General features: G+C 37.6%; 1 protein-coding gene across 1 annotated transcript; it reads right to left on the bottom strand.

Annotated features, from left to right (window-relative positions):
* Positions 1-230: 230 nt before the first annotated feature.
* FCLY (farnesylcysteine lyase) lies at positions 231-5,034 on the bottom strand. Its single transcript, XM_010271991.3, has 5 exons — positions 4,370-5,034; positions 4,126-4,299; positions 1,865-2,224; positions 1,616-1,791; positions 231-1,003 (listed from the first exon to the last, which is right to left on the bottom strand). The coding sequence occupies exons 1-5, from the start codon at positions 4,892-4,894 to the stop codon at positions 721-723; spliced, it is 1,518 nt and encodes a 505-aa protein (XP_010270293.1). The 5' UTR covers positions 4,895-5,034; the 3' UTR covers positions 231-720.
* Between the last annotated feature and the right edge of the window lie 9,605 nt (positions 5,035-14,639).

The raw sequence follows: 14,639 nt of genomic DNA, 5'->3' as shown, positions 1-14,639 counted from the left end.
ACCCAGAGATATGACCATTTTTCGGGTCAAATGGTCCACTCATCTGGTCCAGTCCGGTTTACAAAACAATGATCCCAACCCTCTTTGCATATGAAAATGCAAAACCCTCCCTAACCCTATCCTCCCCACATTCAAGGGTAGGTGGAATAGGTTTAGAACCCACATCTAATTTCCTATTATTTGTTGTTATATATAAGCACTAAGCAAGTAAAATAACACAAACAACAAAATTTCCAATTATTTGATTAATGCATGTAAATAACACTAACTATCAATGGTCCTTCTTTCCTTCACATAAAATTCAAAATATTATTAAATTCAACACCTATACATAAAGCTTATATGCTTTCCAACAATATGTGGGTCGGATTTAGCCTAATACCATACCGTATGTGTTGTAGAATCCAAAAACCCCTCCCCACCACAAAACCTGTCCTTTAAGCAAAAAATAAAAAATAAAAAGGAAAAAAACCACCCTGTCGGGGGTGGGTTCCCACTGGGTACGGTGGAAATTGTCATTCCTAGTCGTCTCTCCCACCTAAGTGTGACCCAATAGCTGCCCCTCCCTAATTTGGTGGCTTTAAGCTTTTTATCTAGTTGATCTGGAGTCCGGATCAGCTGACCTACCCTACTGCCACTCGAAGAGATGATGTAGCTAATCTGTAACTATTTATACAGGAAAAGCTTCTGTACCTAACACACAATTAAGTAAACAGAGGTTCACAATTCAAAATGTCTACCCTCTTCATCAGAGGCAGAAGCCACAGAAGTAGAACCCTTAAGATCTGATGAACTTGATGGTGGCTGCCCAGAAAACTTTGACAAGATAAGTCGAGCAATGTTTTCAGCTGCAACAGCACTGGTCTCCATGGTGCTAGCTGCATTCTCGAAGGCATTAATGTAGTACAGATGAAGCCCATCCAAGACAAATGGTGCGAAAACCTCTGGAGATGTATAATGAGGGTATGCACCCCAATCTATCCGGAGTGTTTCTTTCCTCACACTGCAATGGGATCATAAACAATAGTCAGCATCTAACCATGGTTTGAATTCTAACTTCCAAGGGACCGTTTGGTTTACAGGAATAGGGTCTGGAATCACCATTCTGATTCCAACTGTTTGGTTAGACGGAATTGGAATTCCATTTCCATTCCTGGCGGAATAGCATTCTCCCATTTGAGGGAATGGCCATTCCCTCCCCCTCCCATTCCGAGTCCTGTCCGAACCAAACAGACTATGGGAATAGACCATTCTGATTCCAATTCCAAGAGATTTTGATTTCGATTCTTAATATAAACTAAATGGACCCTAAGTTGTAAAGATCAGTCTGTATGTAGATGGCACTCTAGTGCATGTGTTGCATGGCTATTCCAATATAGAATGCTTTTCCTAGATTAAAAAAAAAAAAAAAATCTGCAGGCATTCTAACCATCTCTGGAGTACGTGCAATGCTCCTCTAAATTGTTAATAAAAGAAAAGTTTGGTAAGGATCAGACATGCCATTTATAAACTACCTTAAGATACACAAAAGATAAATAGTATCTTGAGCATATGACAACCCACCCATTTCTCTGCTTTTTAAAACATAGCATTGGATAACAGTAGGAAATATTACCTGAACAGAAGATCAAGTAATTCATCTGTCATTGGCTCACGAGAGAATAACTTGTAAGCCATATCCACTTCAGTATATTTCTTCAGAACAGCAATGCAAGAGAATGGAAGGTTGGGAGTCTCAGTCGTTCCCACTAGTTCAGGAATCTCTGATGCAGAATGTAGGCCGAAATATGCCTTCACAAAAGAACACAAAGAAATGAGTTAAGAAAAAAATATATTGAAGTAAGCAACGAGACAGAATACTCACAGGATTTAAGAGTCCCCTCACAAAAGTTGTATATGTATGCTGTAATTTCCTCTCAGGAATTGAAACCGGAGGATAAAACCAAATATTTAACTCATCAAGTGGTGTAGCAACTACAGTAACTTGACAAGTATAACTGTTTCCTTTAGTAGAGTTGAGCTTATAATAATCTCCTAAATAGGATATGGAGTCTATCTCTTCGTCAAGATGCAATGTGACATCTGAATGATTTATTAGTCCAGCTGGAATTTGCCAGTTGCCTCCTTCAACTGACCATAATCCTCCACCAGATCCTGCCAAAGCTACTGCCCCAGCAAGACCACTCATGCTAACGCTTTGGCCGTAGTTGATTCTTGTAATTACCTGCAAATAGAAGTCCACAAGAAAAGTAGGACATTATTAGCATGAATATGTAATGACTACTAAAAAGTCTTGTCAAAAACATATGGGAGATCCATTTTGGGTTTTGTCCATCTATCTTGTTCTTTATATAGCTTTGTTCAACCTTTCTATTAGGACTAACTCCTGTTTCTTCCTTTTTTCTAACAAGTTCTTTATAATCAATAGAAATAACTCAGATTTTTGGATACTCCTAGAGGGAAAATCATGAGGTGGGGGTTACAGGATACTCATATCTGGTCTTGTCTCTCATGTATAAAGGTTTGTTACCTATCACCACATGGGTCTCATCTATGAGATTACCCTGGCCAAAGCTCTTAAAATCAGATGAGAGCCATTTAAAATGATGCCTTATCAATGGGTAAAGAAAAATAATTATTACAACTCCAAATATAATGCCAAGTCTGGTACCAATGAAAAACAATAATGTGTGGGGTGGTTAAAAGCTGATTCTTTTTATCAGTATGAGGATGCTGTTTTCTGGTGCATGAAATATCATAGATGGGAATCAATCAGTAGCTGGTCCCAATCCTCTGGCCACAAGACATTTTGAGATATGTCCACCCTAGATGGTTCTACAAACTCCTAATTCCTGATGTGCTCAAAGTCAAAATTGAATTCTACTCAATAATACAGTATGCACATTAATTGGCTTCTCCTAAATTCACAAACATATACAAACTTTGATCAACTCAGTTTCCTAATAACACAGTGATAGGCTTGCCTCTTAGTTCCTGCACAAAGTTGGGCTCTACTCAATACAAATCTAGGGCTGCTTAATTCCCAAATAAACATTAGTGCACTTTCTGTAAGTTCATTCAACATGTTAACCATGGTAATCAAATCAATGATGCATGGATGCTTAAATCCTAAATGATAGCAGTAGCCATCTGGGAAACCCACTTCTTGTTTGGTTAATTAACCTAGGAAAATCACCCTAGATCATCAAAGTAATTGTTTACAACTGTATCAAATGCCAGGAATATTCAAATGAGCATGACAGAATATGCAACCTAAGACAGTGCCACAGGCCCAAAGTAAACTAAAGCTTGAAGGAAGCACCAAAGTCTACCATTGCCTATGTTCTGAGTTAACCATTGGAGCAACAACAATGCACCTTCAGCTGCCTGCTGCTCCAATTTTTGAACCGTGTTTTAAGCCTTTAACTGATTCAAGCACTCTTTTATATATATTCACATTGTCTCAACATGTTTATGCAATTCTGTCAAGTAATCAATGCGTCTTCCAAAATTTATGAATAGACTGAATAGTCCCCAAATTCTTGAAATTGTCAATGTGAAGTACTTAATTGGTTCAGATAGCTGGATTGAAATCAGCATGATTCTTGTCTCAGAACTTTGTATGGGCAAGCCTGACTATTTGAAACCTGCACATTTCAGTTAAGGGATTTCCAGCACTTTTAAGTTGTAACTACATGCACTATGAACATACACAAGATCATAATCAATTAACATTCCCATCTTCAATGGATCATTATCAACCAGCATTCGTATCTTCAATGGAATAACTCAAACTTTCATTTGCAGAAAATCGTTGGAGAGACAGCCATTAGATTTTCAATATCAGTGGCTCAACTGTCTTTTATGAAAACAGCAAGCTACATAACTGAACATGACGCGTTGTAGGAGGGTAAAGTATTTACTCATACTTAGCCCAGGCCCCAGGATGATAAAGAAGGCCAAAGCTCCCATGAAGTTCGATATGCTTGATTTCTTAAACTACTAGTATGATGACTAGCACAAAATTTCCTCTTCCAAAAGCTAAGACTAGTCATGTATACGAGTTGAGACACCTAAGAGCAATAAACTAATCCTGAAAACAATAATTACAGTTCGAGAATTTACAGTGACAAGTTCCGATATTAGCAAGGGCGATAGTCCGGCATCAACCAATTCCTCTTGCAAAGTTCGACAAGTGAGCTCGTACAAACCCGCCCATTTAAGCATCTTCTCCACAGACTCGAAAACCGGTCGAGAGCCAAAATCCGAGTAATACTTTAAGAAATTATCTACTGTACTCTGCATTAAATAAGAATGCTTTATATAAATAAGAGAGAGAGAGAGAGAGAGAGTGAGAGAGAGAGAGGACCTTGACGAAATTATCCATCTTGAAAAGCGAAAAGCCATATCGGTAGATAATGCGGAAAGAATTGACAAGTGACACAAGCTTCTGGAAGAGAGGAAACTCTGAACTGGTATCAAGGGTTTTAAAGTTGAACCGCGTACCATCCCAAATGCCCAGAGAGAACGAGGAGGAGGACGGTTCATTGATGCGCAGGTTAAGGAGTTTGGTGAAGTTTAAGGTGTGAAAGTTCTTGGGATGCAGAATGGAAGCTCCGGCCTCGAAGGTATCTCCGGCGATGGAGACCATCGCCATTCTCCCTCCGACGACTCTATTCCGTTCAAACATTCGGATGTCTCCGACAGTTGGAGACGAAGGATCAGCGGAATATTGACGGAGGAAGTAGGCGAGGGATGAACCTCCGATTCCGCTCCCGATTATACAGACGCTCTTGACATCATTTGCGTTGGCAGTCTGAAGAACCTCGGTGGCTAAAGTAGATGTAGCCGAGATTATGAAGAGTAGGAGTGAAACAAAAGGAGCTGATAACATCTCTTCTTCTTCTCTTTCTTGCACTACTGACGGCGAATTGGGGACAGAGGGGAGAAACTGAAGAAGCAAGCTTTAACCTGTTGACTTTTTGCACTGTTACTGTCACAGAGAGGCCGGATTTGCTGCAGCTGCACTATTTTTTTACTTCAACCTCCATTCAGCCTGCGACAGATGTCGCATCACATTTGTGGTTTAATTCGCAACTTTATATGATACCGTAAAAACTAACCACAAGTCAGAAAACCACGAAAATTTGATTGAATGCTTATCCTTATTTAGGTACGATTTACGACTCGGATGGGAGGAGAAAAACATCGCAAATATTGTTTCGTTTTGCATGTAACAACAGAAACCCACCAATTTGGTGTGCGAAGGACATCATCGTTTCATCGGGAGATATTCCCAATACAAAGCGGAGATGTGCTGTAAGACGTTGTGGGGGTTGATTTGATCTCTGCGAAGTAGAAAAGGAAAGGGAATTTGTATAATAGAAAAAATACTTTTATGAGTTAACATTAGACTCATGACATTGATAAATTATTAATTACTTAATAACATATTAGTAAAATAATTCAATTCAAATTGTCTAATAAATAAATTAAAATAAATGGTTGCACATTAATTTATTAATTAATTCATAAGTATTAAAAAAATAAAACTGTGATAGTAAAATATAAACTAACACAAATTGAAATATTGACTAATTTTTATAATTAATTAAGAATGAATAAGTAAATAAATATTTTATTACCAGTTAATAACCAAATAAAAATACTAATTAATTAAAAAATAGTTAATAATGCAAAATAAAACTTATTAATTAATTCATAATAGCTATTATGTGTTTGTTTTGTGAGACAATTTATGTAAGAAAATCCATAAACCATATTGTAACATGCCACTTTTTTTTGGAGAATAACATGCCAATGGGAAATTTCATTCAGTTCAAACCACCTTTTTTTTTGTTTTTGAGAATACTATTGGCAACATACCAAAGGAGTAGATGACCAAGTGTACACATTCGAAATAGATAGAGCATGCTTAGCATTAAGATGTGCAACCTTATTCCCCAATCTAAATATCCATTGAATTGAGCGGTGGGGAAAATGATGGATATATCTTTGCAATTGACAATCAAAGTTATGAGTTGCCAAGGAGGGTCTGTATTGTCCTCCAACAGATAGGGGTCTCAATTGGACTCGATTTGGTCCAATCCGATCCAACCCGGTGTGAATCCATTACAAATGGACCAGGCCTAATTCAATCCAATGAATATTTTGGACAATTTTGGACCAATCCAATTCAATGTCTGGACCATCCAATATGTTCAAATTCGTTTTAATTTAAATTGGTTTCAACCCAAACTTAGTCTATTGACACCTATATTCTTGTCTTATATCAATGGACCAGGTTTTAGCTTAATCCAATATAAATTTATTATGGATGGACTAGGTCCAGTCCATTTAATAAATATTTTGGACCAGATTGGTCTAATCCAATATGTTTTGTTGCTCCATTCAATCCGTCCAAATTGATTTTGGACTGGATAGGGTTCAATCCAAAACCGGTCCATTGACACCCTTACCAACAGACAATTGATGACAATAAGTGAACCTCCCTCAAAGATAAGAAAAGTTGCACCAACAGCTTTGGCTAATCGTAGACTTTCAAGTGATGCTTTAGCCTCTATATATGAGCGCATGGTTACCAACTAGAACCTTCAGAGCACAACCATAACAGAAATAGCCATTATGATCTCGAATTACAATGCCCACTGGTAGAGGACAAAGATAAGACACCATGAAAATTGACTTAACCAACAGAGGTGGAGGTTTAGACCATGATCTGATGTTAACATTATGCACCTCAGTAATGAGAGGGATATATGCAGTTCAGTTTTGGCCATTTGAGCTTGAGCAATAGAGGCCATAAAAGGGGTTGAAAAGGCCTCTTCTCAATGAAGGCTTTACATCTTGTCTTCAAAGGTGCCATAAAATAGAGCAACCAACAAAAACTGATAAGGAAAACAAATCAAGAGCATTACCGGATCTAGTAGGCACAACAAAGTAAGCATGCTGAATAAGCACCTGATAAATATTTTGACAACTGTCAAAAGTGGGTATTAATCTTTTTCAAGGGTAGGCTGGGGGTATTTTAAGGGACAGGTGTCAAAAAACTTTCTAAGTGCTCGTTTAAGCTGTCTTGCTTGAAACAACTTTACAACCGATCAAACAAGGTCTATTGTAAACGATAGTCAACTCTCAGAGTCAAGGATGAGGCAAACCCCACTAATTTAGTGGTCGGGCATTGAAAGAACAAGTGGTGGACTTTCAAGGGCAGTACTACTTTATGCATACTTGTATTTTCTATCATATTATATTGGGTCATTTATTAAAACCCCCCTATAGATTTGCTTAAACCTACCTTGTGGTTTTCATTTTACTAAAGCATTCCCTAAAGTTTGCAACCTATTTACTTAACAGACCTTTCACTAAGAAGTGTTTTATTTTTTTCATTTATCACCTAAACTTAGTGGAAAATATTCAAGGCAATAGTTCCATTATCATTTTTTTTTCTAAAATTAGACTACCCCTAACACACATTTGTATAGGGAATAAAATTGACCAAATAGAGCCAAATAGAGTGTTTGCTCCCATCTTACTAAGGGTAAAAATTATATTTTTATTTTATTTATTTTGATTAAAATTATTCAAATAGAAATTAGGGTCAAAATTATTATTTTCTACTATCATCTAATGAAAGATTGATTAAGTAAATCAATTGCAAACTATAGGGGGTGTTTCTAATAAATCCATGAATTATAAGAGGGCATTTCACTAAAGACCCGTTATATTCATGTTTTACTTTTTATATTCAAATATAAATGATGTAACTTGAACTTATACAAGTACAAAGTTAAAATAGAACATCCATCGAGCTATTATTTTATATGTAATTATATTATATAACATAACATAATATAATAAATTTAAACTATTACTATAAAAATAAAGACCACCCCCCACCCCTAGAAAAAAAAACATGATGTTATGGGTAGTCAACCTAGACTCCTTAAATGGTAACTAAACTGGTTTTTTCTAGTCCAATTTGGTAAGAGACGACATGCCAATCAAACATCTAGGGGACTTCACATAGGATTAGTGGTGCAAGACAAGTTGCTTTATTTGAAGCAAGGGTTTAACTTGGTTGTAGGAGTATATAAATATATTATAAATAAGTCATACTATAAATGTACATAACACATTAAAAATATGTATAGTATATAATATATGTAGGGCCTGTTTGGTTTGGAGTCAAAATTGGAATTGGAATGATCTATTTCAATTCCAACTAGAATGGAATTTCATTCCCGGGGGGGATGACCATTCCCTCAAATGGGGGCCATTCCACTAGGAATGGGAATGGGGTTCGCATTCTGCCCAACCAAACAATTGAAATCATAATGGCCCAATCCAATTTTGAGTCCAGACCGCTATTCTGGTGAACCAAATGGACCCATGTATATTCGGTTCAATTTTTTGGCTTTTTAGTTTTTTATTAGGCTATGTTTGGTGATATAAGTGGTTTGAGAAATAAGCACCTGTTGTACAAGTGTTTATTTTAAGTACTTATTTAAACAACCACTTAATGTTGTTTGGTGATTTATTTGTCAAACCATTTATTATGTATTTTAAGTACTTATTAGGGTGGGATATTTGGTGAACTACTTTTCCCACAAGTGCTAATTTTTGCCCTTGTTTCACACACACGTTTTTAGCTACATGGGCCCACACATTAAGTGGACAATATTCTCTCTAGAGATACAGACAATGACACTATTGTTTATTTCTTCTACCGCTTTTGCAAAGTGGAGCCTTTCACTCCAATTGCAAAGAACGAGCCCCTTAGTCTCAACGATTTCCACAGTCGCATTCTCGAGAGATGTTAAGAGAATATGATTCTATTAAAGAAAGTTTGAATATTCTGGAAAGCCAAACTCACAACCCAAAGGCATTCACCGCGTGATCATTTTTAAGAGTTCATTGCAGTTGTATTGACCTCATCGCGTATGTATTTATAGGCGTCATCATTCGACAAGTAAAAGTATGAATGAGACTGACTTTTTCCTCAGCAAGTTTGTTTCTTCAATGCAAGTTGTGCTCTATTTTTTGTGAGTTTTGTATCATTTTATATGGTATCAAAGCCATTATGGGCTTCTATATTTCATCTAGCTTTCTTGCGATGGAATTGGATCACGATTCACCTGCTTGCATACCTCGGATACTCTAAGGACTCTGTTGGTATCTTGTCCACTCAATGGAGATAACTACTTGACCTGGCAATGTACGACGATAAATGCCTTAAAGAGACAAAAACAAGTATTGCTTTGTTGATGGCTCATTGCCAAGGCCCGATGTAGGATCACCGCAATAATCACTTTGGATCAAATGCAATTCAGTGTTGATTTCTTGGATTTTTAATTCATTGGTGTGTGAAATCCATGACAGTGTTGTCTACGCAGACACGACAAGTAAAATCTGGAAAGATCTTGAAGAGGTTCTCGCAGAAGATTGTGCCAAGAACCTACCAGCTCAAGAAAAACATTACAACGTTACAACAAGGAAATCTTTTGGTAGCAGCTTAGTTCACCAAATTGAAGGCCCTATGGGACGAGCTCCAAGCACTGGTTCTTGTGCCTGAGTGCACTTGCAAAGCAGCTAAACAATTTGTGGCCATGCGAGAAGACTGGAAGTTGCATCGGTTTCTCATGGGACTCAGTGATATCTTCAACATTGTTAGATCCAATATTCTTGGATCGGATCCTTTGCTATACTACATCAATAGAGCATACACTCTAGCAGTCTAAGAAGAAAAACACCTTGTTGTTGTCAATACACCGTTCAATACAGATCTTGATGCCAGAACAACACTCTTTGCAAATTTTTCCAAGAACCATTGGATATCTAATACCCAGACCAAGCCTAAGGTGAAATGTGAGCATTGCAAGAAACCTGGGTATACACGAGATCGTTGCTTTGAACTTGTTGGATACTCACCAAATTGGAACAAAGGAAAAGCACAATGACAAGGCAAGGGAACAAAAGCCACATTTGCTTTAGTCAATACACATAATGATGAAGCACTCTCATACAAGGATTAAACCTGGAACAATACAGTCAACTTATGGTTCTCATAATGCCAGATAATGTCACAGCCAATGCCTTTGGTAAGGCTCTTCTTACCTTTCCCAACCAACCTTCTTGGATCTTGGATAGCAGAGCTTCAGATCATATGGTCTCTGATATGAAATTCCTTATTGTTCACATAGTATTGCCCCAACCTCAACCGATTCATTTGCCCAATGGAGTTGTTTTGCAAGCTACACATCAAGGGTCAAATATGCTAACATCGGATATTATTCTTCATGAGGTTATCCCTATACCTGGTTTCCATTGCAATTTGATCTCCATTAACAAATTAATTGATCAATTTTGATGCATTGCCATTTTTTGCCAACTACTTGTGTGATTCAGGACCTAATGTTGAGGAAAGTTATTGGAATGGGTGAGGCACTGAACAAAATCTATCACTTCACTATTGACACTCCATGTTCCTCTACTTTGACTGCTCACAATGAAGTTACTGCTGATACATGGTACAAGCGCCTGGGTCATACTTCTCGACATTCTCTTTCATTAGTTCATGGCGTTTTCACTCTCTTGCAGGATTACCATGTGACACTTGTCATCATGCAAAGCAATCGTGTATGCCATTTCCCATAAGTAGCTCTCGAGCAACGAAACTATTTCATTTAGTTCATGTTGACATTTGGGATGGTTATTATAATCATTATCACAGTGGCACACGATATTTTATCACCATAGTACATGGCTTTTCTCATTGCACTTGGTTATATTTGATGCATAGTAAAATTCAAGTATTTTATTATTTTTTTCAATTCTACAATATGGATTGGAATTTTTTTTCACATCCCACGAAGAGCTTCTTGTTACAACAAGGAATAGTCCACCAACCTTATTGCATTGGCACACCACAACTAAATGGCATAGTCGAACACAAATACAGACACTTGCTTGAGATAGCTTGAGCACTTCGCTTCCAGGTAGGGTTTCTTCTTTCCTTTTGGGGAGAGTGTGTGAGCACAATGGTATATTTGATCAATTATCTCCTAACTCAAGTACTTAACAGCAAGGCACCTTTCAAATTGTTCTTTAATTGACCACCTACATACAATCATGTTCGTGTATTCGACTGCTTGGTCTATGTCAGAAACCACAATTGTACTCATGACAAGTTTACTGTTGTACAATTAGAGGAGTGTTTGTTGGATATCCATTTGGACAAAAGGCTTACAAAATCTTTGATATGGATACCTAGAAAATGTTCACCTTGTGCAATGTTGTCTTCTATGAAAATCATTTTGCCATTCATGTTAAATAAATTAACACATTTCACCAATTCAGGCTGGTTATACTGTTACCCACTTCTGACAACATTTATTGCCCTCTACCTGATGAGCAAACGCCCAGCCCAATCTGGTTTATCCTAACCATGGCATAGCTAACATAACTCACCCTCATCGACAACAAAAAACTCTGGCATGCTTGAGGGATTATGAATGTCAATTCTCTGGGTACTCGACCAGCTTCCTTCATCACGTTGACACTCTAATTGAGCCATACACATATAATCAAGCAGTTCTTGATCCATGTTGCAGCAAGATATGGAATATTAACTTCCAGCATTGAATCAAACTAACACATGGACTTTTGTTGAACTTCCATTAAGAAAACGAACCATCGGTGCATTATGGGTGTACTAAATCAAGTATCGAGTTGAAGGAACAATTGAACGTTATAAGGCAAGACTTGTGGCTAAGGGGTACACTCAGGTCGAGGGTCAAGACTTCCATGACACATACACACTAGTAGCCAAACTAGTCAAAGTCCGGTGCCTTCCATCACCAACTTGAAGTTAGTAATGCTTTTTTTAATGGTGATCTACTTGATGAAGTCTATATGGAAATTCTGATAGGACTTTCTAATTCAGGAGACAAGCGAGTGTATAAACTAAAAAAATCCCTTTATGGTCTATGGCAAGCTTCCCGACAGTGGTTTGAAAATTTTGCAGATGCCCTCAAGCAGTATGTGCTCACTTACTCATTAAATGACTACTCACTCCTCCTCTAATTTAGGTTCATACATTGTTGTCATTGTTTACGTCGATGATTTGATCATCACTAGCAGTAATTTTGATTAAATTAATGATCTAAAGCAATGCCTGCGCAAGTGTTTCCGTCTTAAATATTTGGGACCACTCACTTATTTCTTGGGGATTGAGGTTCAATGCTCTTCATTTGGAATTTTTTTTACATCAACAAAAGTACCTACTTGACATATTACATGAAGTAGACATGATTGGTTGTCACCCAACATCATTTCCAATGAACGACAACTACAGTTTGATGAGTAGAGTCCCTTAGTTTCAGACCCTAGTCATTTCTGTTGTCTCATTGCCTGATTAGTATATTTAACCATCACACAATTATAACTGTGCTACTCTGTTCATGCCCTCAATCAACATATGCAACACCCAACTGAAGCTCACATGACTGCAGCCTTATGCATCCTCGGGTATCTTCATGCCTCTCTAGACAAAGGCCTTTTCTTACCTTCATCAAATGGTTTTGTTGTTCAAGCTTATTGTGATGTTGACTGGGGCAATTGTCCAATATCCTGATGATCCACAAACGGGTATGTGATCTTTGTTGGTAATTCACCTGTATCTTGGAAGACAAAGAAACATAACACTATAGCCCACGCATCAGCCAAGGTGAAATATCGTGCAATGGCTTCCACCACTACAGAGTTGCTTTGGCTCAAACGCCTCCTTGTTGATCTCAACATTTCTGTCACTCAACATTTATTGTTTCGTTGTGACAATCAAGCGGCTCTTCATATAGTAGATATTCCAATTTTTTCATGAACGGACGAAGCATATAGCAATTGATTGTCACTTCTTGCGTGAACATGTTCAAACCAAGACAATCAAAACCTCTCACCTTTCAATAGAGGAACAACCAGCTGACTTGTTTACCAAAGCCTTAGGGGCAAATATATTCCATTATCTACTTGGCAATTTAAGCATTCGTTCCCTTCATACCCAACTTGACCGGGGGGTGTTAACAAAACATGATTAAGTTAAAGAAAGTTCCAATATTCCGGAAAGCCAAGTGGACAACCCAAAGACATTCACCGTGTGATATTTTCTAAGAGCTCATCGCAACTGTATTGGCCTCACCGCATATGTATTTATATATATCGTCATTCGACGAGTAAAAGTACGAGTGAGACATACTTTTTCTTCAGCAAGTTTGTTTCTTCTGTGCAAACTGTGCTATGTTTTTTTGTGAGTTTTGTATCATTTTACAAATGATGATGATGAAGTTGTGTTTGATGCACCTAGTTTTATAGGAATCACATATTTTGATTCCCTGCCTGCAAAGAACATCACCGAGAGTGTTCCCCAACCACACACCTGTGGTTACGAATTCAGGGATGTTGATTCTCCATTCGATAAAAACCGTTTCCAATGATGTTGCTAGTAGTTGAAACAACATGGGTACCATTGCATTCGCATTAGATTTCAAATTTGAACATGTGTTTTTTTTTCTAGAAGATAGGGAGATTTCGATAAATTGAGTTGTAGAGGCGATGGATACAACAAGGCTACCATTGCGTTCACATTAGATTTCAAATTCGAAATCTTTTTTTTTTAAACGATGGAGATTTCGATGAGTTGAGTTGCAGAGGCGATGGATACGGCAAGGGCACCATTGCGTTCACACTAGATTTCACATTCGAAATCTTTTTTTTTTTTGAAAGAGGGAAGTTTTGATGAGTTGAGTTGCAAAGGTGATGGATACATCAAGGGTACCATTGCGTTCACATTAGATTTCAAATTCGAAATCGATTTTTTTTTTGAAAGAGAGGGAGGTTCTAATGAGTTTAGTTGCAGAGGCAATGGTTATGATAAGGGTATCATTGATGAAGGTATTCCCTCTTTGGTTCGCATAACCATGGTTTCAAAACTATACCGGACCGGAAAACTAGAAACCAGCTAGGTGATCGGTTCCGTTTTACCCTAGAACAGTTATTTCGCCATAAACTGTTGATTTGGTCAGCAAATCGTTGACCCAGGCAATCGAATCATTCAAACCATTCAACGGTTTAGTCATTTTTTTTTTAATTTGTCTGTTGTAATGGGTCATCCATTTGGTTTGAACAGTTGCACCGTTTGACCCAGGAACCGGACCCTTGACTGGTTCGTTGTCCGTTCAGTTTTAAAAACCTTATGCATAGCCAACGAGAGGAAAAAAAGCAATAAAAAAGGCATTTGAAATGGCCTTGCGCCTATTGAGAGGGTTTCCGTGGTTGCCTTAAAGTCATCACTGGTCACTCCTCTTGTCTCTTGCCACCGCTACCCTATCTAGACTGTGCAAATGGAGAAGACAAGGGTTTTCTCCATTAGTGGGGTAGTTTGGGTATTACCAAAATATTTTAGGGACTAGATCATCCCAAAATTTTTGAATAAGCACATGTTGAATAAATGCTGAAAAAATGTCACCTTGAACCTACTTTTTTTTAAGTGATTATTTTTTAAATAAGCACTTATTCTTGATTTATTTGCCAAATAAGCATAAGTGCTTATTTTCCACTTAATA

This window comes from Nelumbo nucifera, chromosome 5, assembly GCF_055504915.1.
Source record: "Nelumbo nucifera cultivar China Antique chromosome 5, China Antique-T2T, whole genome shotgun sequence".
Taxonomy (NCBI): domain Eukaryota; kingdom Viridiplantae; phylum Streptophyta; class Magnoliopsida; order Proteales; family Nelumbonaceae; genus Nelumbo; species Nelumbo nucifera.
This window is presented reverse-complemented; position numbering and strand designations above follow the sequence as displayed.

Excerpts from the sequence above, each read along its gene's own strand:
- FCLY (XM_010271991.3), bottom strand. The coding sequence starts at position 4,894 with ATGTTATCAGCTCCTTTTGTTTCACTCCTACTCTTCATAATCTCGGCT. Across the intron at positions 4,300-4,369 it reads AGATGGATAATTTCGTCAAG|AGTACAGTAGATAATTTCTT; the intron begins GTCCTCTCTCTC and ends TATTTAATGCAG. Across the intron at positions 1,004-1,615 it reads TTACTTGATCTTCTGTTCAG|TGTGAGGAAAGAAACACTCC; the intron begins GTAATATTTCCT and ends ATCCCATTGCAG.